Source organism: Mandrillus leucophaeus, unplaced genomic scaffold (assembly GCF_000951045.1).
Source record: "Mandrillus leucophaeus isolate KB7577 unplaced genomic scaffold, Mleu.le_1.0 Scaffold151, whole genome shotgun sequence".
In the NCBI taxonomy this organism is placed as follows: domain Eukaryota; kingdom Metazoa; phylum Chordata; class Mammalia; order Primates; family Cercopithecidae; genus Mandrillus; species Mandrillus leucophaeus.
The window spans coordinates 1,085,712-1,111,299 of record NW_012101488.1 but is presented as its reverse complement, the minus strand read 5'-3'; the positions used below and the strand labels follow the sequence as shown (position 1 = coordinate 1,111,299).

At 57.5% G+C, this 25,588-nt stretch overlaps 2 protein-coding genes across 4 annotated transcripts in view; one reads left to right on the top strand and one right to left on the bottom strand.

Moving 5' to 3' along the window:
- On the top strand, window positions 1–18,878 carry ERCC2 (excision repair cross-complementation group 2). 2 transcript variants are annotated; one of them, XM_011975093.1, is made up of 23 exons: window positions 1–50; window positions 344–443; window positions 1,745–1,822; window positions 1,900–1,962; window positions 2,151–2,264; window positions 5,276–5,392; window positions 5,480–5,596; window positions 5,889–6,012; window positions 6,105–6,201; window positions 6,306–6,439; window positions 6,514–6,682; window positions 8,808–8,926; window positions 12,445–12,514; window positions 12,601–12,670; window positions 12,774–12,875; window positions 14,398–14,461; window positions 15,269–15,390; window positions 17,127–17,219; window positions 17,303–17,375; window positions 17,641–17,711; window positions 17,807–17,950; window positions 18,113–18,256; window positions 18,744–18,878. In XM_011975093.1, exons 1-23 carry the CDS (start codon window positions 46–48, stop codon window positions 18,834–18,836), a joined length of 2,283 nt encoding a protein of 760 aa, XP_011830483.1. In that variant the 5' UTR covers window positions 1–45; the 3' UTR covers window positions 18,837–18,878. The 2 variants fall into 2 exon arrangements, with proteins under 2 accessions (XP_011830483.1, XP_011830484.1); XM_011975094.1 differs by lacking the exons at window positions 1–50; window positions 5,276–5,392; window positions 5,480–5,596 and having other exon boundaries at window positions 77–443.
- An 83-nt stretch (window positions 18,879–18,961) lies between these two features.
- The window catches only part of KLC3 (kinesin light chain 3), a 10,259-nt gene continuing 3,632 nt past the window's right edge, over window positions 18,962–25,588 (bottom strand). The window contains exons 2-13 of one of the 2 annotated variants that reach the window (XM_011975091.1): window positions 24,241–24,506; window positions 23,268–23,498; window positions 22,885–22,954; window positions 22,241–22,460; window positions 21,667–21,754; window positions 21,490–21,591; window positions 20,824–20,997; window positions 19,990–20,080; window positions 19,875–19,912; window positions 19,680–19,786; window positions 19,417–19,480; window positions 18,962–19,169 (exon numbers count right to left, since the gene is read on the bottom strand). In XM_011975091.1, the coding sequence (XP_011830481.1) occupies window positions 19,098–19,169; window positions 19,417–19,480; window positions 19,680–19,786; window positions 19,875–19,912; window positions 19,990–20,080; window positions 20,824–20,997; window positions 21,490–21,591; window positions 21,667–21,754; window positions 22,241–22,460; window positions 22,885–22,954; window positions 23,268–23,498; window positions 24,241–24,498 (1,515 nt within the window). In that variant the 5' untranslated portion in view covers window positions 24,499–24,506 and the 3' untranslated portion in view covers window positions 18,962–19,097. The remainder of the gene's footprint in view (window positions 19,170–19,416; window positions 19,481–19,679; window positions 19,787–19,874; window positions 19,913–19,989; window positions 20,081–20,823; window positions 20,998–21,489; window positions 21,592–21,666; window positions 21,755–22,240; window positions 22,461–22,884; window positions 22,955–23,267; window positions 23,499–24,240; window positions 24,507–25,588) is intronic. The other variant, XM_011975092.1, reaches the window with a different exon arrangement.

Sequence of the window (25,588 nt, the reverse complement as noted above, 5' to 3'; positions counted from 1 at the left end):
CATGAGGGAGGCGGGTGGACGCCACTGCATACTGCGGCCGGCGCCATGAAGTGAGAAGGGGGCCGGGGGGTCGCGGCTCGCGAGCAGGCGCGGGGTGGTCTTGAAGATGGGGTCACCGGTGGGCGCGCCTGCGTCCCCAGTGGGGCCAGGGGAGGGTGAAGGGGTGGGGCGGGGGCAGCCGCAGGGAACAGCGGTGATAGCGAGGAGGCACTGAGGCTCCTGAGGACCTGAGGGTTACCGGGGGCGCCGGGCAGGTCACCCTTCTGGGCCCGACGACCGGGCAGTGTGGAGGCGGGAGAGGGGCTGAGGGGACGGGGACTGACCCAGCAGCCCCTGCCGCCAGGCTCAACGTGGACGGGCTCCTGGTCTACTTCCCTTACGACTACATCTACCCCGAGCAGTTCTCCTACATGCGGGAGCTCAAACGCACGCTGGACGCCAAGGTGGGTGGCCTGTGGGCCCGACCCGCCCACTCGACGGGTGGGGCTGCCACGCCTGGGCCTAAGACAGATTGCAGGACGTCTGGATTTTAGAAGTACGAGGTATTTGGAAATCCAGGACCCCATAATCTTCCGTTATCTAAAATAATAATGGTGAATAGGCTGGGCGCGGTGGCTCGCGCCTGTTATCCCAGCGCTTTGGGAGGCCGAGGAGGGCGGATCACTTGAGGTCAGGAGATCGAGACCAGCCTGGCCAACGTGGTGAAACCCCGTCTCTTCTAAAAATACAAAAATTAGCCAGGTGTGGTGGCGGGCGCCTGTAATCCCAGCTACTCAGAAGGCTGAGGCAGGAGAATCGCTTGAACCCGAGAAGCAGAGGTTGCAGCTAGCCGAGGTGGCGCCATTGCACTCCAGCCTGGGCGACAGAGTGAGACTCGGTCTCAAAAATAAATAAAATAAAATAATAATGGTCAATAGGCTGGGCGCGGTGGTTCGTGCCTGTAATCCCAGCACTTTGGTGGGAGGTGGAGGTGGGAAGATCACTTGGGGCCAGGTATTGGAGACCAACTTGGGCAACACAGCAAGATCCTATCTCTACGAAGAATTAGAAAATTAGCTGGGTGTGGTGGCGCTTGCCTGTAGTCCCCACTGCTTGGGAGGTTGAGGCAGGAGGATCGCTTGAGGCCAGGAGTTGGAGGCTGCAGTGAGCCATGATTGTGCCGTTGCATTCCAGTCTGGGCAACAGAGTGAGACCTGTCTCTTAAAAAAGAAGGGAGAAAAGTTCACTATATATCAGCTACTGTGCTAAATATTTAACGTGCAATTTATCACTAATCTTCACAGTCATGTTATGAGGAAGGTTTTATTATTAGGCCCATTTTATTTATTTATTTTTGAGACAAAATCACAGGTGCACGCCACCACTTCCGGCTAATTTTTTGTATTTTTAGTAGAGAAGGGGTTTCACCATATTGGCCGGGCTGGTCTCGAACTCCTGACCTCAGGTGATCCACCTGCCTCGACCTCTCAAAGTGCTGGGATTACAGGCGTGAGCCACCACGCCCGGCCTTAGGCCCATTTTAGAGGTAGGGATACTGAGGTCTGGGGAGGTGAAGGTACTCACCTAAGACCACTCAACAAGGAGGAGGCAGAAGTGGGTTGAACCCCACTGCCCAATTTTAACTGCTGCTGTGTTATCCTGCTGTTCCAAGTTGGTGGCATTGGAGGTCGGGGAGAGTCCCCAGAGTTTGTGTGCCCAAGGTTCTGAGACCCTGTATGTTGTCCCTCTGGTTCCCAACATGCAGGGTCATGGAGTCCTGGAGATGCCCTCAGGCACTGGGAAGACAGTGTCCCTGTTGGCCCTGATCATGGCATACCAGCGGGTGAGTGATGCATTAAACCCGTAAAGGCAGACAAAAGAAGGGACAGGACAGGGACTGAGTCCACTTGTTATCGGCAGGCATATCCGCTGGAGGTGACCAAACTCATCTACTGCTCAAGAACTGTGCCAGAGATTGAGAAGGTGAGCCCGGACTCATCCTGGTGCTCCAGCTCCACTGTTCCCTAGGCCCTATTGGTCCCCCTGGTGGTGGCCATCACCAGCTTTCGGGGGTGTCTGGGAAGCTCGGGAAGAGGCTGGGGCCTGGCAGGGCAGGGGTTTGTGCCTCCAATGAACACAAGCTCCCCCTGCCCCCCCCAACTTTGGAGTAGGTGATCGAAGAGCTTCGAAAGTTGCTCAACTTCTATGAGAAGCAGGAGGGTGAGAAGCTGCCATTTCTGGGGCTGGCTCTGAGCTCCCGCAAAAACTTGTGTATTCACCCTGAGGTGAGCACCCGTCCCTTCTCCTTGCCCTTAGCCCAGAGGTAGAGGAAACTCTTTCGTCCAACTGCAAGTCCTGGATCCCCAGGCTGGACCTCTTGCAAAGGCATGCAGTGGCTGCACACAGAATTCCCATCTCACTGGTCAAATTCTCATTCATCGTGGCCCAGGCAAGCACACCTCCTCAGGGAGTCTTCCAATTCTACCCGGGCCTGGGAGAGGTTAAAAAGGCAGCTCTTAGAGTCTCTGGAAGACCTGGTTTCCTGGCTCTGAAACTTACCAGCCGGGTATTTATGGAGAGGCGTTTTCTGCCGCCTGGGCCTCAGTCTTCCTTTCTGTAAAATGGGGATAATTATGTGCCTGCCTCATAAGGTCGCTGATGATAAAATTGGATGAAATGATGCCCCCGATGCCCTTAGCATGTACAAAGAACTAAAAGAATGTTAGAAATTCACGGCTGGGCACGGTGGCTCACACCTGTAATCCCAGCACTTTGGGAGGCCGAGGCGGGCGGATCACAAGGTCAGGAGATTGAGACCATCCTGGCTAACATAGTGAAACCCCGTCTCTACTAAAAAGTACAAAAAATTAGCCGGGAATGGTGATGGGCGCCTGTAGTCCCAGCTACTCGGGAGGCTGAGGCAGGAGAATGGCGTGAACTCGGGAGGTGAAGCTTGCAGTGAGCTAAGATCATACCACTGCACTCCAGCCTGGGCGACGGAGCGAGCCTCCGTCTCAAAAAAAAAAAAAAAAAAAAAAAATTCTCATGATAGGCCGGGGGCGGTGGTTCACACCTATAGTCCCAGCACTTTGGGAGTCTGAGGTGGGCAGATCATTTGAGGTCAGGAGTTCAAGACTATCCTGGCCAACACGGCAAAACCCCATTTCTACTAAAAATACAAAAATTAGCCGGGGGTGGTGGCGTACATGTCGGTAATCCCAGTCGCTTGTACACGGGAGGCAGAGGTTGCAGTGAGCTGAGGTCGCACCACTGCACTCCAGCCTGGAGGACAGAGCAAGACTCTGTCTAAAAAAAAAAAAAAAAAAAAGAAATTTTCATGATATTTATATACATAATATATGACAAATACAATGTTAATTGTTATTAAATTATGCTATAAAACCATTGTACTTGGCTGGGCATGGTGGCTCACGCCTATAATCCCAGCACTTTGGAAGGCTGATGTTTCACCATGTTGGTCAGGCTGGTCTCTAACTCCTGATCTCATGATCCACCCACCTCGGCCTCCCAAAGTGCTGGGATTGCAGGCATGAGCCATCGTGCCCAGCCTTATTTATTTATTTTTTTTGAGATGGAGTTTCACTCTTGTTGCCCAGGCTGGAGTGCAGTGGCGTGATCTCGGTTCACTGCAACCTCCACCTCTCAGGTACAAGCGATTCTTCTGCCTCAGCTTCCTGAGTAGCTGGGATTACAGGCGCACTCCACCACGCCCAGCTAGTTTTTTGTATTTTTAATAGAGATGGGTTTCATCATGTTGTCCAGGCTGATCTCAAACTCCCACACTGAGCCCACAGACTATATATTACATCACATTATTTGTAAGAATATATGAGAAATAATATATCTAGTAGATGACAAAGAGCATAGGCCTCGGTGACTGATGAAAGGGGAAATGGAGAGGGAAGGGCTGGCTGCCTTGTAGGTTTCCCTTTGGTGTAGGAAAAGGATTTGTTCTTGGGAAAGAGCCTTAGGCTGTGATGGTACCTTAGAGGGTACAGAGCAGGTCAGGGGTGAGGGGAGTCCCAGACTCTGCAGCACCTCCTTTGATTCTTAGGCCCTGCCAGAGTTCCATGTGTTTTGGCATTTCCGAGGATGAAGTAATTATCCTCAATCTATATGCTAAAGATTTTTCAAGGCTTACTGTTTTAAAATATTAGTTTTGGTTGGCTGGGCACAGTGACTCAGCCTGTAATCCCAGCACTTTGGGAGGCTGAGGTGGGAGGATTGCTTGAGGCCAGGAGTTTGAGACCAGCCTGGGCAACATAGCAAGACCTCATCTCGACTAAAAAGACAAAAATTAGCCAGGCATGGTGGCGCACACCTGTGGCCTCAGCTACTTGGGAGGCTGAAGGGGGAAGGATCAGTTGAGCCTGGTAGGTCAAGGATGTAGTAAGCTGTGATTGCGCCACTGCATTCCAGCCTGAGTAGCAGAGGGACCTGTCTCCAAAAATATATATGTATAACTTGTAGTTGTAAGAATGTAACAATTTTACTACTCTCTTTTTTTTTTTTTTGAGAGAGTCTTACTCTGTCGCCCAGGGTGGAGTACAGTGGCATGATCTCGGCTCACTGCAACCTCTGTCTCCTGGGTTCAAGCAATTCTCCTGCCTCAGCCTCCCGAGTAGCTGGGATTCCAGGTGTGCACCACCATGCCTGGCTCATTTTTTTATTTTTATTTTTATTTATTTATTTTTTTGTGATGGAGTCTCGCTCTATCGCCCAGGCTGGAATGCTGTGGGGTGATCTCGGCTCAGTGCAAACTCCGCCTCCTGGGTACAAGCGATTCTCCTGCCTCAGCCTCCCGAGTAGCTGGGATTACAGGCACGTGCCACCACGCCTGGCTAATGTATTTTTAGTGGAGACAGGGTTTCATCATGTTGGCCAGGCTGGTCTAGAACTCCTGACCTCAGGTAATCCGCCCACCTCGACCTCCCAAAGTGCTAGGATTACAGGCGTGAACCATCGCGCCTGGCTAATTTTTAGTAGAGATGGAGTTTCACCATGTTGGCCAGGCTGGTCTCGAACTCCTGACCTCGTGATCTCCCCACCTCGGCCTCACCAAGTGCTGGGATTACAGGCGTGAGCCACCGCACCCAGTCCAGTTTTACTACTCTTATATCCCTGCATTAAGTTCCCATGTGTCTTAACTAATAATGCAACAGACTGAGGTTCAAGTTGTCCAAAACCCCAGGCAACTGGGAGGTGTGGAGACCTGCGTTTGAAGAGTGGTTGGGTTTCCACCCTGTCTGGGTGCTAAGATGCCCCACACCCCCAGGTGACACCCCTGCGCTTTGGGAAGGATGTCGATGGGAAATGCCACAGCCTCACAGCCTCCTATGTGCGGGCGCAGTACCAGCATGACACCAGCCTGCCCCACTGCCGCTTCTATGAGGTGCCTGGAGGGCAGGGCTGAGGGAGGGAGGCTGGATGGGTGGCCTGGGGCAGGCAGCCTCCCTGACCCCTGGCACTCTTGTCCCAGGAATTTGATGCCCATGGGCGCGAGGTGCCCCTCCCCGCTGGCATCTACAACCTGGATGATCTGAAGGCCCTGGGGCGGCGCCAGGGCTGGTGCCCATACTTCCTTGCTCGATACTCAGTGAGAAGGCTGGTGGGGCGGGCAGAGGGGCGAGTGTGAGGGTGTGGGCTGCCCGCCCGTCTCCTGTCTGCCCATGCCTGTCTGTTGCTTGCTGTGAGTCTGCGTGTCTGCATCTCCCTGTTGATGGGTGCCCATGTCTGTCGGTCTGTCTCTATCCATCTGCTCATATTTCTGCCTGGCCGGTGTCTGCCTCTGCAGGCATGTGTGGGAATGATGGGCCAGTGTGGCCAGGGGTAGGGGGGTAGGGGTTGGGGTGACAGGGCCCTGGTGACCCTGCTCCCTGGCCTCCCAGATCCTGCATGCCAACGTGGTGGTTTATAGCTACCACTACCTCCTGGACCCCAAGATTGCAGACCTGGTGTCCAAGGAACTGGCCCGCAAGGCCGTCGTGGTCTTCGACGAGGCCCACAACATTGGTGAGGGGGGCGCCAGGGGCCAAAGGGACGCCAGCCCCTCTGAGGGAGGCCCCGGCAGGCCTGCCTGAACCGGCTCTCTCCCCCTTCTCCAGACAACGTCTGCATCGACTCCATGAGCGTCAACCTCACCCGCCGGACCCTTGACCGGTGCCAGGGCAACCTGGAGACCCTGCAGAAGACGGTGCTCAGGTGGGACCGGGGACGGCTGGAGGACCCTGGTGCCTGCCCTGGCCTCTGTCTGACTTGTCCCCACGGGTGCCAGCCCCACCCCAACCCCAGCTATCTCCCCGCAGGATCAAAGAGACAGACGAGCAGCGCCTGCGGGATGAGTACCGGCGTCTGGTGGAGGGGCTGCGGGAGGCCAGCGCCGCCCGGGAGACGGACGCCCACCTGGCCAACCCCGTGCTGCCCGACGAGGTGCTGCAGGGTGAGCTCCCACCCCCCGCGGCCCCCCAGTCCCTTTCCCGCCTCCCCGTGGCGGCTGATAGCGTCTCCTCGCAGAGGCGGTGCCTGGCTCCATCCGCACGGCCGAGCACTTCCTGGGCTTCCTGCGGCGGCTGCTGGAGTACGTGAAGTGGCGGCTGCGTGTGCAGCACGTGGTGCAGGAGAGCCCACCCGCCTTCCTGAGTGGCCTGGCCCAGCGCGTGTGCATCCAGCGCAAGCCCCTCAGGTGCGGCCCCACACAGCGCGGGGATGGGGGCTCAGCAGGTCCTGGTTAGGCAGAGCCATGTCCTCCACGCTTGTAGCCCGGGATCACCATTGCCAGCCTCAGGAGTGAGTGAGCTAGGCGAGGCACGTGGGACCCTGTCTGTTCTAACCTGGCAGGTCTGGAAGCAAGGTTGGAGCTGGTCCTGGGTCCCTGCGTTGGGCAGGGGCCTGGCGGGCCACACCTGGCTGGATTGGAGAGTCTACCCCACCCAAGAGAGAGTAGTGGGAGCACCATTTACAGAGGGGTGGACTGGGGGAGGAGCCAAGGAGGGTGGGAGGTGAAAGCTGGGAGCTAAGCCGGGCCACAGCGGCAGGGAGGGAGTGTGTTGAGAACCAGCTGGTGGGGGCCTGGACAGGGGCTTCTGCTGGGAGCAGAAACCAGAACCTGGGCCTCGAAGGCTAGGAGCTGGGGGAGGAGGCCGCGGCCCATGTCTCTTCCCACCAATGCCTCTAATCTTCCAAGTCTGAGGGCAGGGGCGTCCCCATGGAGCAGTCTGGGCGCATTTTGGGGGAGTCAGTCTCTTGAGGCACAGAGGAGGCAGAGAATGACCAGGGATAGGAGGGAGCTTTTCCTTTGCTGCTTTGAGTAACTCATGGGTCTTCTCTAAACTGCAGTTTTCTCCTTTGTAAAACGGCCAAGGAGTCGAATCTTTACTTCACAGGGTTCTGTGGTGGTTAATGAGAGAGCAGCGAAGCCAATCAGCTACCCTGTCGTGAGCACTAAGGAGGAGCTAAGCCCTTTATGTTCCTTACCTCAATTGCACCCCCAGTACGGCATCCCCACCCTGCACATGAGGACACTGGGGCTCCCAGAGGGGAAGCCTTTGCCCCGAGCCGCACAGCACTGTGCCCAGTAGTTGGGGCTTGAAGCCAAGCCTGTGGGCTCCAAAGGCCCTGGCTGCCCTGCCTCTGTGGGTGAGGCCACCTTCCATGTGGGTTTGCCCATCTTCCCCAGAATTGGAGACTTGTGAGGGCAAAGAGGGGATCTCAGTCACTCAACACACATTCCCCAAGTGCCTGCTCCATGCTGGGGACAGAGCCGAAGAGGCTCCATGGCCCAGTGTAGGGCACAGACTCATCCCCAGCTAGCGACCAGCCAGGGTAGGCGCCTGGGGTTAGAGGAGACAGGCTGGGAGGGCTGAAGTGTGGGAGGCAGGTTTGCAAGTGTGACTGCCCGCCTGGCTTCAAAGCCAGCTGCTCCGTGACCCGTCCCCGGGGCTGAGAACTTCAGCCCTGCCTGTGTGCGGTTGTGGCCGAGTGGCCCTGCACATGCGTGAGTGTGTGGACGCAGTATCCGTGGGACTCTGCGGGATGTGGGTGATGACTGCATTCCTCTGTGAGCCCATGGGGTTCCGACACTGTCTGTGTCCCCACAGGTGCGTGAGAGACAGTGGGAGAGGTTCTGGATGTGAATGCGTGACCATGTGGCCATGCAGGATTAATGCCATGACTGGGGGATTCTGGGTGTGATAGTGAGTCTCTTGTTTTGATCAGAACCCACTTAGGGCTGGGTGCAGTGGCTCGCACCTGTCATCCCAGCACTTTGGGAGGCCGAGGCGGGCAGATCACCAGGTCAGAAGTTCGAGACCAGCCTGGCCAACATAGTGAAACCCCGTCTCTACTAAAAGTATAAAAATTAGCTGAGTGTGGTGGCGGGCATCTGTAATCCCAGCTACTCGGGAGGCTGAGGCAGGAGAATTGTTTGAACCCGGGAGGTGGAGGTTGCAGTGAGCCGAGATGGCGCCAGTGCACTCCAGCCTGGGTGACAGGGCGAGAGTCCGTCTGAAAAACAAAAAAAGAAAAAAAACCCACTTAGGAGGTCGTGCTAGCAGGTATGACAAGTGACCACATGACTCTGGGGTGTCTGATTATTGCTCTATCTGTGCCATCATGCAGCAGTGGCTGTGTGTGACATGCAGATGTATAGTGTGGGGGTGCACGTTTCCAAAACAGGCCCACTGCCCGCCCTCCCTGAGTGCCCATTGTCTGGGGAGACAGGCACGTGACCGCCGTGATGGCGGAGGCAGGGCTGCTGGTCCTGTTCATGCTTCCGTCTGCCCCCCGACCCCGTCTCTCCTCCCCACCAGATTCTGTGCTGAACGCCTGCGGTCCCTGCTGCACACCCTGGAGATCACCGACCTTGCTGACTTCTCCCCGCTCACCCTCCTTGCTAACTTTGCCACCCTTGTCAGCACCTACGCCAAAGGTAAGCTCACCTTTTTCTGTCCCTGCTGGGCCTCCTAGGAGCTGGAATCAGGGTCGCAGCAGAGTCTAGAGGGTTGTTGGCAGGAACTTGGACACACAGGGCTTTGTGGGGCTTGGCTTGGAAGTGTGGGTTTTATTTTGAAGGCAGTGGGGAGCCGTAGGTAGTTCTTGAGTAAGCGTTGTGCTCAGATTTATATTTTCACAGACTTCCTCGGGCTGCAGAGTGGAGAAGGATGGCGTGGGCAGTGGTAAGGGATGAGGCCAGAGCAGCTCTATGGGGTCAGCTCACACTAGAGGGCATGGTAATGAGTTGATCATTTTGCTCCTAGGGGCACTGGAAAGCCATGGTAGGTTCTAGCAAGCAAGGTGCCAGGTCAGATTTGTGCTTTTTTTTTTTTTTCTGAGACGGGGTCTCGCTCTGTTGCCAGGCTGGAGTGCAGTGGTGTGATCTCGGCTCACTGCAGCCTCCGTCTCCTGGGTTCAAGCAATTCTCCTGCCTCAGCCTCCCCAGTATCTGGGACTACAGGCGTGTGCCACTACGCCCAGCTAATTTTTGTATTTTTAATAGAGATGGGATTTCACCATGTTGGCCAGGATGGTCTTGATCTCCTGACCTCATGATCCACCCGCCTTGGCCTCCCAAAGTGCTGGGATTACAGGCATGAGTCACTGCGCCCAGCCCAGATTTGTGCTTTGGAAAGACTTCTTCTGGGTGCCAGAGGTGGTAGGTCACGCCTGTAATCCCAGCACTTTGGGATGGTGAGGCAGGCAGATGACCTGAGGTCAGGAGTTCGAGACCAGCCTGGTCAACGTGGCAAAACCCCATCTTCACTAAAAATACAAAAATTAGCCGGGGCCGGACATGGTGGCTCACGCCCGTAATCCCAGCAGTTTGGGGGGCTGAGGTGGGCAGATCACTTGAGGTCAGGAGTTTGAGACCAGGCTGACCAACATGGTAAAACCCTGTCTTTACTAAAAATACAAAAATTTGCCAGGTGTGGTGGCGGGCTCCTGTAATCCCAGCTACTTGAGAGGCTGAGGCAAGAGAATTGCTTGAACCCAGGAGGCAGAGGTTACAGTGAGCCAAGATTGTGGCACTACACTCCAGCCTGGGCGACAGAGCAAGACTTGGTCTAAAAAAAAAAAAAAAATAGGCCGGGCGTAGTGGCTCATGCCTGTAATCCCAGCACTTTGGGAGGCCGAGGTGGGTGGATCACCTGAGGTCAGGGGTTCAAGACCAGCCTGACCAATATGGTGAAACCCCGTCTCTACTAAAAATACAAAAATTAGCTGCACGTGGTGGTGCATGCCTGTAGTTCTAACTACTCAGGAGGCTGAGACAGGAGAATTGCTTGAACCCGGGAGGCGGAGGTTGTAGTGAGCTGAGATCGCACCAGCTGCACTCTAGCCTGGGCGAAAACAAGAGTCCGTCTCAAAAAAGAAGAAAGGAAGATTTCTTCTGGCAGGGACTAGAGGCAGGAGACTAGGTGGCAGGCAGGGACCTGAGCACAAGGAGAGGGGCCTTGGCCAGGATGTGGCCATGGTGAGACAGAAAGGTATGGTTTGGAGAGAGATGTGGGAGGTAGAGGCTAGGATGTGGGGAGCATGGTGTCTGGGTTTCGGGACCTGGGACAAGAGGAGTAGAGGCTGATGTTCAGATTTTCAGGTTGCGAGAGAGGGGCATCATTCTGGAGGCTTTATGGGCCAGTGTTTCCTCCCCGTCCTCAGCGTGAAGCTCACCAGGGGTTCAGTCTGCCTCCTCGGGGTTTCTCCTGTACCCAGGAAACCGGATCAGGCCTCATGTCCTGTGGCAGGGCCTGACAGGAGGATGGAGATCTGGGCCGTTGCCAGGGTAGCGAGGCCTGCTGGCTGCTGCTTCTGCCTCTGTCTCTCTGTCCTGCCCCATCTTCCATCCCTGCCTTTGTCGTTCTCTATCCACTGTTTCCCATCTGCCAACACCTCATGTTCTTTCACCTGGAGCATCCTTCCTCATCTTCCTCATCCCCCAGCCACCTCCCCCTCATCCTTAGGTTCTCAGCTTAGTAGAGATGTCTCCTCCTCCAGGAAGCCCTCCCTGACCCCCAGGCTGAGTCAGGCCCCTCCTCTGGGCACCTCTGTCCCAGCACTGCCCACTCTCAGTCATCCCTGTCTGAGGGCAAGTCTGTCTCCTGCTGGACTGCGAACCCATGCAAGCAGCGGCAAGGCTGGCTTGGTCACCACTGTGTCCCCAGCACAGATGACTTGATTTTTTTTTCACTGCGTGAAACTGTATATATAAATTCATTCATTCATTTATTTCTTCAACAAACGGGCCAGGCTCAGCACTGTGGAAGCAGCAGGAACCAAAAAAGATCTCATTCCTAACCCCCCAGAACTTATATTCCAGAGGGGGAAAACCAGTAGCAAAGATGCAGTCAAATAAACAAGGAAATAATTCCAGAAAGTGGCAGTTATCATGAAAAAAAAATACGTTGTTGCGTTGGAATATGTCTGCATAGAAAAGGTGGCTGGGGAGGGCCTTTCGGAGGGGCTGACTTTTGAGCAGTCTCAGATGACCAAATGGAGCCACCTTGGGAGGTTTTCCAGGCCACATGGGACCAGCAAGTGTAAACACCCTGGGGGAACTGAGTCTGCTGAGTTTTGAAGGTCAAGCACCAGGCCACTGGAGGCGTGTGGGGTGATGGGAGGCTTCTGGGGGGGGCGGAGGTGATATGGCCGGGCTCAGGTTTCCATAGGGTCCCTCTGGCTGCTGTGAAGTGAGCAGGGGATGATGGGTCCAGGCAGGAGGTGATGGTGGCTGGCCCCAGGTGGGGTCAGGGGCAGTGGTCAGATTGCAGGTAGGTTTTGGAGGCAGAGCTGCCTGGTTTTGCTGATGGCTTAGGTAGAAAGGTCGTGGGAGGCCAGGCGCAGTGACTCATAATTTTGGGACTTTGGGGGCCTGAGGCGGGCGGATCACTGGAGGTCCCCCATCTCTACTAAAAATACAAAAATTAGCTGGGTGTGTTGTAGAGGGGTGTACCTGTAATCCCAGCTATTCAAGAGGATGAGGCAGGATAATCAATCACTTGAACCCGGGAGGCAGAGCTTGCAGTGAGCCGAGATCGCGCCACTGCACTCTAGCCTGGGCGACAGAGCGAGACTCCATGTCAAAAAACAGAAACAAGAAAAGGTCCTGGGAGAAAGCTTCAGGCTCTGGCTCCTGGCTTTGGCGTGGGTGCTGCGGGGCCCTGCAGTACTGGGAGAGTGAGCAGTGGGCGGGGCTGTGGCGCTCTCTACTTGGGATCCTTCGTGAAAGTTTGCACAGGTGTGGGCCCTGTGGAGAGGCAGAAAGACTGGGGTGTATTTTGGACTCAGATGCCTGGTTTGGAGCTTAAGCAGCTCATGTTTGGTCCCATTCACTCCCGGGCAGTATGGGATGGAGACTGGGGTGAAGCAAGGGAGCGGGAGAGGGAATGGCTGAGTGGGTGCAGCTGTGGCTGCAGTGGGGTAATCTCACCCATCCTTGCCTGCCCTCTGCAGGCTTCACCATCATCATCGAGCCCTTTGACGACAGAACCCCAACCATTGCCAACCCCATCCTGCACTTCAGGTGGGACCCTGCCCGGTGGGGGTGTGACTGCACTGTGGGTTAGGGGCCCAGTCCCCCGGGCCCTCACCGCCCTCATCTCTCTCCAGCTGCATGGACGCCTCGCTGGCCATCAAACCTGTATTCGAGCGCTTCCAGTCTGTCATCATCACGTCTGGGGTGAGGACCCTTCTCCTGTTCCTCCCAGTCCCTGGCCTCCTTCCATGGGCCTCCTGGTCCCTGCCCAGTCCTGCTGAGATCCCTCCCACTGTCCCCCCTACAGACACTGTCCCCACTGGACATCTACCCCAAGATCCTGGACTTCCACCCCGTCACCATGGCAACCTTCACCATGACGCTGGCCAGGGTCTGCCTCTGCCCTATGGTGAGTGGGAGAGGCTAGGGCTGGGACTGGGAGGGGAGGTGGGAGCAAGGGGCTGCGTCCCTTCCTTGGCTTCCCCCACTGCTCAGGCAGGAGAGTTTTACAGTGAAGAGGCCGGGTTTGGGATTCAGACAGACTTAGGCTTGATTCTGCTTCTCCGGGGGTACAACTCTCAAACCTCAGTTTTCTTATCTGTGAAATGGGAATGTATCCTCCCTGATCTCCCAGGGCGGTTGAGAGGATTGAGAGAGAACTGGGGTAAAACACTTAGGTAGCCCAGGGTCTGGCACAGGTAGGCGCTTACTCAGCATCTTGGTTAACGTGGCTTTGCCGGGTACATGGTCTGGCTGTGACCCAGGTAAGTGGGCCTTCCTGTCCATCTCCATCTCTGTAACATGTGCATGTCAACATGGGCCCTCAGTCCCTTATCTGAAGTCCCGAGGCTGGTTTTTTGTTTTGAGATGGACTCTTGCTCTGTTGCCCAGGCTGGAGTGCAATGGCACGGATCTCAGCTCACTGCAACCTCTGCCTCCTGGATTCAAGTGATTCTCGTGCTTCAGCCTCCTGAGTAGCTGGGATTACAGGCGTGTGCCACAACGCCCGGCTAAATTTTGTACTTTTAGTAGAGACGGGGTTTCACCATGTTGGCCAGGCTGGTCTCAAGTGATCTGCCCACCTGTTCCTCCCAAAGTGCTGGGATTACAGGTGTGAGCCACTGCGCGCAGCCATTTGTTTTGGAATTCAGAATTTTCCAGCCTTTAGAGACAAGGCATATGCTGTGTAGTGTGTGACGCCCCCAGTGGGGTCTGGGTGGCTCCCCCGAGTCAAACTCCTATTTTGGCAGTAAAAGATTTGGAAGCATCACATTAAGGAGTAAGTCAGGCCTCTGCAGAGACTCAGGGCAGGGCAGGTTTTGCTACTTAATGAGTTTGTGCCAAACTGAAAAAGAAATGTGTTCAGAGCTTTTGGCTTTTGGAGTTGCCTGTCAGAGGTTGTGGACCAGTGATGACCACCCACTGCATGGTGGTTGTGTGAGGTTGCTGGCTGGCGGGGATGCCCACCGGCATAGTGAGGGGTGTTCTTCGGGATCCGGCTGGCCTGGGGCCTGGGGCTGGCTAGAGTGTAGCTGCTGGTGGAGAGTGTGGACAGACTCGGGTCCAGTTCCATCTTTGCCACCTATTCACTGACCTTGGGCAGGCAACTCACCTTTTCTGAGGCCAGGTCATTTGTGCAATGCAGATAACAGGGTAGCTGAGGGTTCATTCAGTGACACTGTGTTAATGAAAAGTTTAGAGCAGACTGGATGTGGTGGCTCACTCCTGTACTCCCGCCACTTTGGGAGGCCAAGGTGGGACAGTCGCTTGAGGCCAGATGTTCAACACCAGACTGGGCAACATGGTGACGCCCGGTCTCTATTTTAAAAAAAAAAAAAAAAGCTTAGAACAGCACCAGCAGGTGGTCAGCACTCACACGCTGGAGCAGTTGCTGCTGCCTCGCTTATCATGACCTGTGTTGCTCTCTTCAGATCATCGGCCGTGGCAATGACCAGGTGGCCATCAGCTCCAAATTTGAGACCCGGGAGGATATTGGTATGCTGCCAGTGGGGCTGGTTTTTGTGGGTTCCAAGAGGGAGGTGTATCAGTCAGATGGGCTGAGTCACGCTGCTGTAACAAATATCCCTGGCCTTAGTTGCTTAGCCCAGAGCTTCCTTCTTGCCCGTGGGACACATCCACTGTGAGCTGGTAGGGGGCCTGCCCTGTGTCTCCTTACCTGGGAACCTCCACCGCTGGGTGCGTCAGAGGCAGCATGATGTGACAGGTGGGATCACAGTGGTCACAGTGAATTGTGCACTGGTTCCTAAGGGTGCTCCCCTGGAAGTGACACATGGCCTTTTTTTGAGACAGAGTCTTGCTCTGTTACCTAGGCTGGAGTGCAGTGGCATGATCTCGGCTCACTGCAACCTTTGCCTGCGGGTTCAAGCAGTTCTCGTGCCTCAGCCTCCCTAGTAGCTGGGATTATAGGCATCTTGCCACCACGCCAGGCTAATTTTTAGTAGAGATGGGGGTTTTGCCATGTTGGCCAGGCTGGTCTCAAACTCCTGACCTCAGATGATCCACCCACCTCGACCTCCCAAAGTGCTGGGATTACAGGCGTGAGCCGCCACGCCTGACCCCTGCTGCACTGATTTCATTGGCCATGGCAAATTACATAGCCAGGTGTGACTTCAGGAAGTGGCAAGGAGGGTCCTCAAACACGCCTGGGAAGAGGAGGAAGGGGATGTGTGTGAATAGCCTGACAGCCAGCCTCAGTGGGGTTTCCAGAAACTCCTAGTTTGAAGACAGAGAAGGGAGGAAGGACCTGAGCCAGGAGAGGGCCTAACCTCTGACCCCTCGCAGCTGTGATCCGGAACTACGGGAACCTCCTGCTGGAGATGTCTGCTGTGGTCCCTGATGGAATTGTGGCCTTCTTCACCAGCTACCAGTACATGGAGAGCACCGTGGCCTCCTGGTATGAGCAGGTATGCCTGGCCACCCCCTCCCTGCACTTGCTCTCCTCAGCCCCTGGCACTGCAGGAGGGGAGTCACCTGCTCTCCTCAGCTCCTGGCACTACACTGCTATGTCAGCTTCATTTTTCTTACCCTCTGATGGTGACAGGTGTCCTGTGTGACAGGAGAGTGCGTGCAGCATGTAGGAATGGGGTGTAAGCAGCCCATTGCCCCACCCCCAGTACATCAGGCTGAGAATGCAGACATAAGCCCCAATGTGGGCCCCTCCCTCAGAGGAGTACCCTGTGGTGGAGTCACCCCCACCTTCTAGGTTCCTTGCTCCCCCGCTGCTCTTTGGGGCTACCCCATCCCTGTGATCCTCCAGCACAGATGGCCTGGTGGGGAGGCCCAGGTAGCAGGTGTGACTCTATCTAGGTTAGAGGAAGGTTCTAGAGAATCAAGGCTGGACTGAGACTCAGGGCAAAGCCTCTCAAGGGTCTGCAGGAGCCCCTTCAAGGAAGCAGGCAGAGGAGGTCATGGGGCATTCTGGAAACAGGGCTCACCACAGCCAGGCCCTGGGTGGGAGGGGAGGCCACTCCTCACTTTGTGCCTCTGAGCACACCATGGCCAGGCTCTCAGGAGTGGGTGAAAGCACTTTGGGGTGAGGTGAGTGAACTTGGCTAATCCGAGTATTGGGATGGCGCTCATGGGAGGCAGGAACCTCATCCTCACAGCCAGGACCTTGGCCTTGTGCTTCAATAGGTGGCTTCCACACGGTGGAAAGGTGATCCAGTCCCCACAGCCCAGGTGCCTTTTGTGTCCTATTTAAGACAACTTTGTCTTAAATACCCCAAGGTCATGAAGAGAGGCTGCTGTGTTTCCTTCTAGGAGCTTGTGGTTTTAGCTTTCACATCTAGGTCTATGAGGTACCTCAAATTCATCTTTCTTTTTTTTTTTTGAGACAGAGTCTCGCTTAGTCGCCCAGGCTGGAGTGCAGTGGCGTGATCTCGGCTCACTGCAAGCTCCGCCTCCCGGGTTCACGCCATTCTCCTGCCTCAGCCTCCCGAGTAGCTGGGACTACAGGCGCCCGCCGCCTCGCCCGGCTAATTTTTTGCATTTTTAGTAGAGATGGGGTTTCACCGTGTTAGCCAGGATGGTCTCGATCTCCTGACCTCGTGATCCGCCTGCCTCGGCCTCCCAAAGTGCTGGGATTACAGGTGTGAGCCACCGCGCCCGGCCAAATTCATCTTTCTATATGGTGTAAGGTAGGGGGTCAAGGTTCATTTTTTGGTTCCATTTGGAAATCCACTTGCTCCAGTAAAAGCTGTCCCCACTGAACTGCACAGGTGGCTGTGTGTTTCTGGACTTTCCATTTTGTCCCACTGGTCTGTGTCCTTGCACTGGCTCCACACTGTCTGTATGGTAGTGTCATATGGGAAGTCTCAGGGCAGCCTCTGATTGACTCTGCCTGCCTCACAGTCAGCCCCTCCACCAGTTGCTGGCAGGGGATGGGGTGCCCTGATTGGCCACCCCCTTGGGCCACATGCCTGCCCCACTTATCCAGCAGTGATTGGTTCCCCACCCAGATCACTAAGTTCCCCCCAAAGAAGTAAGGTTGGACAATTCCACCCTCCCTCCCCACATCTCAGATGAGCCAGCTGAGGCCCAGAGAAATAGTGATGTAGGAGAGTTGGAGATAACCAGGATGGCCGTGCCCTGAACCCACCTTCTGCCACCCCCACCCTGACCTCCCTGGGTCCTTCCCCAGGGGATCCTTGAGAACATCCAGAGGAACAAGCTGCTCTTTATTGAGACCCAGGATGGTGCCGAAACCAGTGTCGCCCTGGAGAAGTACCAGGAGGTGGGTGTGTGAGGCCAGCGTGGAGGGGGTGGGGAGGTGGCTCCGAGGAGTGACCCAACTTGCATCTTGCCTCCCCACCTCAGGCCTGCGAGAACGGACGCGGGGCCATCCTGCTGTCAGTGGCCCGGGGCAAAGTGTCTGAGGGAATCGACTTCGGTGAGTGGACTCGCTCTTCCTCCCCAGGTGTCTTCCCAGAGCTCTCTGGAACACCTGCCCACTCTGCTGTCTGCTCCCGCGGGGGACCACCCACCCACAGCCTGGGTGCACAGAGGGACCCTCCCCTCCCCTCTGGCCCTAGGCACCCGGCGGGAGCACACCCTCTCTCTCCCACTCAGACATAGCATCCTGGGGCGCGTGAGGCTGTCCCTGTCCCACCAGCCACACTTGTAACTCCCCTTGACCCCTCTCCTCTGCCCACCAGTGCACCACTACGGGCGGGCCGTCATCATGTTTGGCGTCCCCTACGTCTACACACAGAGTCGCATTCTCAAGGTGAGTAGCTCTGGCTCCCAGAAGTCCCAAAGTGTTAGGGCCAGGGGAGGGATGGCTCCCCCACCTCCCCAACTCCTCATCCTTCGTTTCTGCAGGCACGGCTGGAATACCTGCGGGACCAGTTCCAGATTCGTGAGAATGACTTTCTCACCTTCGATGCCATGCGCCACGCGGCCCAGTGTGTGGGTCGGGCCATCCGGGGCAAGACGGACTACGGCCTCATGGTCTTCGCTGACAAGGTGCAGGTTCAGGGGTACCCCTGTGCTCGTACCCCAGCCTCCGAAAACCAGGCTATTTGCCCGTTCATCTCCCAGATGGGGTGTGTCACAGGGTGGAGGGTGGCCCAGGCTCCCTGACTCGGGTCCTGACGTTCTCTCCCTGGCCTGCGCTTCTGCCCACAGCGGTTTGCCCGTGGGGACAAGCGGGGGAAACTGCCCCGCTGGATCCAGGAGCACCTCACAGATGCCAACCTCAACCTGACTGTGGATGAGGGTGTCCAGGTGGCCAAGTACTTCCTGCGGCAGATGGCACAGCCCTTCCACCGGGTGAGGCCTGCATCCCCCTCCCAGCATCCTCCCAGGCTGAGCTCCTCCTCCAGAAAGGCCCCTTGGATTCTCCCCACTCCCCAACCCCAGCCTGTCCTCCTGCCCTCTACAGAGAGAAGTTTATTGTGCATCTGCATGCCAGGCTCTGAGGGGTAGGGGGAGATTCGAGGGGTCACAGATGCCAGCAGGTGGCCCAGGCAAGGCAGGGTGAGAGAATTCGGGGTGAGGAGGTATCAGGCATTGAGACTGTGCTGGCCTGGGGAAAGCCCGTCCTTCTCCGACTCCCTGGCTGGTTCCTCCCTCAGCCCCCTCTTATGTGGACAGGAATGGCCCACTCTGGATTATACTGACATCTCCAAATTCAAACATCCTGGCCCTCATGTCTTAGACCCCTAATGCCCATCGGGGGCGGGTGGTCGGGGAAGTACAGCAGCTGCCTGGGCCCCTTCCTGACAGTGCCCCCCTTACTTTCCTCTGTTCTCTGCAGGAGGATCAGCTGGGCCTGTCCTTGCTCAGCCTGGAGCAGCTGGAATCAGAGGAGACGCTGCAGAGGATAGAGCAGATTGCTCAAAGCTGCTGAGCAGGGTGGGCAGGACCATAAATGATTCCTAGTGACTCCTGAGTCTTGCCTGGCCCTGGGTCCCAGCAGCTCCGAGGCCGCAGCAGGGGTGGTGCTGGAAGGTCTTATGAACTCAGGTGACATTCCTCACTGTCACATCTATAGCTTTTAATCGCAGAAGAGGGCAGGGGGCATCTAAGAGATAGACGCCCCCCGTCCCCCACCAGCCCAGGCCTCCCACGCTGTTCCCGAGAAGCTGAGGCCAACACAGGTCACTGGATGTTAGCGGGGACTCAGGTCCTGGGTGCTGGCGCTGAGGGTCCGAGGGGCCTTGTCCAGGTGCCAGCTGGGGAACTGGAGACAGGCACAAGGGACGGTTGGAGGGGAGGTGAGGGGCAGGTGCTGCATCCAGCCTGGCAGCCAACCGTCTACCCATCTCACCTCTACCCCAAGTAAAACCCATCTTTGCTCCTGTCCTGGCTCTCTTTTAACACACCCACCACCTGCTGACTCTGACGCCAGCCTGACCGCCCTGCTTTTGCCTTATCTCTGCACCTACCCACGTGGCCCCACTCCATTTTTGACCCCGGTGTCCCCTCACCTGAGTCCCAGGAGCCCTTGGGCCATCCACATTCAGTGTGTTGAGCGACATGGCTCTCTTCATTCTGCGAAGGGGGCAGCAGGGAAGAAGCGAGTGAATCCAGGAGTGGCCCCCTCCAGGAGGGAGCTTTCCAGCACAGGATTTGATCTGTGTGTATCACAGGGGAGATGGGAGCCATGGAAGGTTCTTGAGCAGGAGGGGTGGGGGGTGGGCTATGAATTCTGCTGATGTCAGGGCTCTTTGCCGACCTGATCCACACTCACCCGGCCGCCCCCGCCGCCCCCTCGCCTCGGAGGCGGGAGACCAGCTTCTCACTTCCTCGCCGGATAGACTCGCGGATCTTAGAGAGGGAGCTGCTGCGGCGAAGGGCCTGGGGAGGGGCAGGGATGCTGCTCATATCCCCGAGCCCATGCAGTCCCCACGCCTTCCCCAGGAGCCGAAGCACAGCCCATCCTCACCTGTTTTGTGTCACCAGCTGTGCCTGTGTTGGGGGCACCTAGGGGAAAGATGGGGGACACTGAGATGGGGACGTAGAGAAGCCACCAGGAGGGAAGGCAGGGGCTCGGGGCTCACCGAGAGGGGCAGGTAGATCCTCCTTGTGGAGGATTTCTTTGTACAGCTCTTCTGCTTGTTGGTACTTGTTCTGTTTCAGGTAGGCTGAGGCCTGCGGAGAAGGGAGTGTCTTGGGTGATCTTGGCTCTAGTCTGGGAACTTTTCGGACCCCAGTTCCCAACACTGCATCCAGTCCCACTTTTTTTTTTTTGTAGAGACAGGGTCTTGGTATGTTGCCCAGGCTGGTCGTGAACTCCTGGCCTCAACTGATCCTCCTGCCTTGGCCTCCCAAAGTGCTGGGGTTACAGGCGTGAGCCACCACGCCTGGCCCCAGTCCCACTTTCTACTGTGCTGACCTGGCTGTATCCCACCCCTGCCTAAAGCCTTGCCCTGGGGCAGAGTGGGTTTGGAGCTCCGCCCTGCCTCCTGCCTGGGGGATGGAGGACAGAAAACCTCCTGTTTCTGAGCCTGTCTGCTCTACGGTGGGCTGGTGGCATGGCCTCTCTTCTCACATGCAAAGTAGAGCGATAGCTTCTACCTCATAGGGACACTGTAAGAACTAGTGATGTGGGGACCGAGCTAAGAGGGGAGCCGGCCACAGTGAGCTCAATAAATGCTGCTGCCATCTGTGCCTGCCAGCTTCCCCTTCACTGACTGTCCTGGGTGCCGTGGACTCACGCATTTCCTGATTCCGTGTTCTGTGCTGAGCCAGCTCCTGTGTCTGATGGGACACTTGCTCCAAGGGCCCTGCCTCAGGGGGACCCCTCCCCATGGTGCTCACCCTGTACCCAACCAATGGGTGCCTCCCCAGGGCAGACCCTCCACTCCGGGCCCACTCAGCCCCAGGGGCCTCACCAGGTTGTTCTTGGTCTTGGCCACGTTGGGATCATGGGGCCCGCCCAGTGCCTCATAGATGCTCAGGGCCCGGGCGTAGTGCCGCTCCACGTCCTCAAACTTGCCCTGGTTCTGGCACAGCAGGGCCAGGTTGTTGAGCTGCTTGGCCACATCGGGGTGGTCAGCACCCAGGACCTGGGGGCCAGGGGGCACAAGTCAGAGGGGTCATACAGGATTGGTGGGACACGTGACATCACGTCTGTATGGTGGTCACAAGTTAGGGATTACAGGGCCAAAGCAGAGTGACCTGAGAGGTTGGGGGCTGGGGCACAAGTAACACCATCGAGCAGGATTACTGAGGTCAGAGGCCAAGGTGATCCAGAAACTCGCGGGGCACAAGGTGAGATGGGTAGGTCAGGGCTGGGCTTGTGCCAGTGGCCATGAGGGGTTGGAAAGGCTGTGGCGGGACCTAGTTGGGGGGTGGCGTGTGAGGTAAGGCGAGAGGTCAGAGTCAGGGTCAAGACCACACTGGGATCTCAGAAGGTCGAGGGTGATGGGTTGGGCTCCAGTTGGGGTCTCCCAGTACCAAACGCAAGGGGCCCGAGGATCAGGGTCACGATGTAAGTGCTCAGGATCCACGGAGAGGGCTACAAGGGGTTCCTCGGGGCTGGGTAAGGGAAATGGGACCTTCTCTCGGATCTCCAAAGCGCGCTGGCACAGGGGCTCTGCCTCCCGGTAACGCCCGCGCTTCCCATAGAGGACGGCCAAGTTGTTGAGCGTGGCAGCCACCTGTGGGGTTGGGGGAGACACAGGTCAGGGGTGGGCAGGCACGGCCCCACTTCGTCTCCCTGGGGCCCCACTCACCGCAGGGTGCTCAGGGCCCAGCGTCTGCTCCCGGATCTGCAGGGCATCATGGAGGAGGTCTGTGGCTTCTTTGTACTTGTTCTGGTCCCTGTGTGGAAGCCCAGGGATGGCGGGGGTTGGCCAGGGGTTGGGGCAGCTGCAGCCACAGGGGCTGGGCTGATTCTGGCAGGTCCAGGGAACCTGGCTGAACCAAGCATGGGTAGCACCCTTTGGGGGCCTCTTATGGGCCCTTCCATACCTTCCAATTCTCTAACACCAGGCCCTGTATCCCCAGACCTCTGCCAAGCCTCTAACCACCCCAGTTCTCTTGCCTGCTCTGTTGGGGTCCCTGGTGTCTGTGCTCTGACTCCTCTCTGCCTGGCTCAGTGCCCTGCCAACCCGCCAGATCCCTGGCCCACTCCCTCTTTGCCGTTCTTACAGCAGGAGCCTTCCCTTCCTTTCCCATTCTGGCTGTCTCCTCCTCCGACCTCCCCAGGTGCTCCATGGTGGCAGAGGGGGCACCAGGGTCCCTCCACTTGCACCCAATGGGTCCCTGCCGTTCCTGCCCCCTGCCATGGCCGGCCGCAGCTCTCACCGGTACACCAGCGCCAGGATGTTGAGCATGGTGGCCACGTCAGGGTGGCAGTGGCCCGAGCTGCGCTCCAGGTCCTCCAAGGCCTGGCGGCACAGGGGCACCGCCACCTCATACCGGCCCTGCCCCGCGTACTGGATCACGAGGTTATGCAGGGTCCGAAGGCGGGCAGGGATCTCATAGCCACCCTGCTGAGCTGCTGCTGCTCCTGCGGCCTCAGGACCTGGGTGGGGCAGGGTGGGCTCTGGGTCACTGCAAGCCTCCTAAGCCTCCTGCCCCTCCATCCTCGCACGAGGAGACACACGCCCCAGACCGCCTAACTGGCCCCTGGGACTATGGGCCCCCATGTTAACTTCTGAGATTGGAGTCACTAGCATCTAACCAGCTGGTGGGATGCATCCTGGCCTCGGGACAGGTACATGGCGGCCCACCTGCCCTGCAAGATGTGAATATGGGGCCTGCCGGGCTCATGGCAGCTACCCTGTCTTCGCAGTTCCCAGCCTCACCTGCTCACTGTCACATTCAGGGTCCTCCTGACCCTGCCCTCACCTCCCCATCCCTGTTCAGAGACTTTGGGGTCCTGCAGCTCAGAGCCCGCTCCCCACCCTGGCCCGCCGTCATCTGTGGCATGTACTCCCGACACCCACCTTTCCTCTCCTCCTCCTCGCTGGGGAACAAGGAGGCCAGGCTGTCTCGGCGAGGCGGGGACTCAGACTGCTGCAGGGACAGGAAAGTGGGGGGCCGGGGGAGTGGGGGCTTGTTTCAGAGACTGGAGCCCTGCATCTATCTCGGGGTTTGAGGGAGGTGGTGATCATGAGCGTCAGGGGCCCCCTGGGGGACTGGTGAGGCCCGGGGGCTTCGGGGAGCAGCTAGTGGGGGCGTCTGCGGAAGTTCTGGTGGGTCTGGGGGCTCTGTGGAGGGTTGGGGGACTGGGATTCTAAGGAGGGACTATGGGATTCTAAGGAGGGTCTGGGGAACTGTGGGGCTCTGTGAAGGGCCCAGCACCCCCACCTTGCCCTGCCCGTGGCACCTGGGTCTCCGTGGGCGGGTCGTACTGTCGCAGCTGCCCCAGGAACTCCAGGTGGCGCTTTTCCTCCTCCAACTGGGCCACGGCCTCCTCGCTGGCCCGAAGCCGCCGCTGTGTCTCCTCCAGTTCCTCCCGCAGCCACACGTTCTCCTGGGCCAGCCGCCGGGCCTGCGAGCGCAGCCGCTGCTTCTCTGCCTCCAGTGCACCCACGTGTGCCGACAAGGCCAGCAGCACCTGCCCAGGGTGGGGGTCCCAAGTCGAGGTTGGTTCCTACCCTGCCAGACAGCCTCTGACCCAGCCCAGACCTCGAATCAGGCCGCTGCACCCCACTACTATGCATGACACCCCCAGATTCTGCAGAGACTCCACCAGCGTGGCTCCAGTGCCCTCAGAGGCTCTAAGCAGCCCCTCTAATTTCACCCCCGAAGTTGCCCTAGGACCCACAGTTTACTGAAGAATGCCATCTGGTTCAGGGGTCCCTGTCACATACAAGGACCCCCTAGAACTGCCAAGGGACTCCATCTCTGGCCTGGAGCCTCACCTTCCCAGGCCTCGTTCCCCTAGGCTTCCGCCTGCCCCAGATGTGCCTTTCTGCCATACTTTTTTTTTGCTGTTTTTTAAAACAGTCTCTGTCACCCAGACTGGAGTGGAATGGCACGATCTCCACTCACTGCAACCTCCACCTCCCAGTTTCAAGTGATTCTCATGCCTCAGCCTCCCGAGTAGCTGGGATTACAGGAGCCCTCATGCCCAGCTCATTTTTGTATTTTTAGTAGAGATGGGGTTTTGCCATGTTGGTCAGGCTGGTCTTGAACTCCTGACTTCAAGTGATCTGCCCACCTCAGCCTCCCAAAGTGTGCCCCTCAGCAATAGTGAACCCCTCTCCCCGTCCCCTGCATACCTGTCCCCCTCATATCTGGCCCTCCCTCCGCCCTCAGTTTATCCTCTCCCAGTTCCCCACCTGGCCCCCTCATACCTGGGCCTCGCCCAGCCCCAGCTCGATGGCCTCCAGCGAGTGGCTCACCACCTGCTGCTTTTCCTCCAGCATCTCCAAGCCAGTCGCTGGGCCCTGTCCCGCCAGGGCCTCTGCCAGGTGCCCAGCCAGGCCACGGTGCTCTGCCCGCAGCGCCTCCAGCCCCTGGACCACTTGCCGCGTCTGCCGTACCAGCTCCTCAGGGTTCAGGCGCTCTAGGCCCAGCCCTGCACTTCCGGGAGCCGCCACCTGCACAGACATTGCTGCTCCTGGGGTGCAATGGTGAGGGGTTTGGGAAATCATTGCCCAGGCCAGTCAGTTGGCCCCCACCCTCTATTCCCATAATGGCCATCAGGACCCCTAACTTCTCCCCACCTTGGCTCTTCCCTGCTCCACCCATCCTGGCCAGCCCTCTGCCTCCACACCGTCTCCATCCCAGTCTCCACACCCATCCCAGCCAGCTCTCATCTGGAACAGTCTAGTCTACCTTCGTCTGTCCTCCCAACCCAGGGTTCTGCCCAGAGGACAGTTCCCAAATCCTATGTGTAATTAACCAAGAGAGGGCAAACAGCTAGCCTGGGGTCCCCCATTTGCTCTCAGCTCACCTGGCCAGCCTTCCCCACCCCAAGGCCCCTGGATCCCCTGGCCCAGAGCTCCCGACCTGGGACCAGAGGCACCCTCCTCTGCCAGACGAGTGGGGCGGGGCGTGTGGAGGCGGCAGCCTCTGCGTGAGCTCATTCTTAGGGTGTTTTTGTTGGGAACCAGTCAGACCACTGGGGGTGGGTGGGGTGGGTGGGGTGGGAGGAGAGGGCTGAGGGGCCAGGGCCAGGGCCTGCGGAAGCCCAGGAGGCCTCTAGGCTGGGGGGAGTGAGGACGGGGCCATGTGTCGGCTCCCAGGCAGCAGATGGACCCTGGGGGAACAGGGGCTCTGCCCTCCTCCAACAGACAGGCTCAGCCAGCCCAGGGCCTGTCGGGACACACGTGTGATAGGTGTGGTCCAGGGATGTCACACTGGCCATGTGACAGCTGAGAGTCTGAAGCCCAGCTCATAGTAGGCAGGGGCCCCCCCTCTATGGGACTTCATGTGGTTGTATGTGGGTGACAAAGTCACAGAAACTTAGCTGGTGGTGACCCTGGGGTCCTCACAGACACACAAACACACTCCTCAGAAACACACCTCACACACCCGCACCCTCCCTTCTTAAAGACACAATGCAACATACACATTTTCCTCTCCAAAATACAATTTGACACACACACGCACTCTCCCTTCTCTCCAATACAACATGGGGCCAGGTGTAGCGGCTCATGCCTGTAATCCCAGCACTTTGGGAGGCCGAGGCGGGCAGAT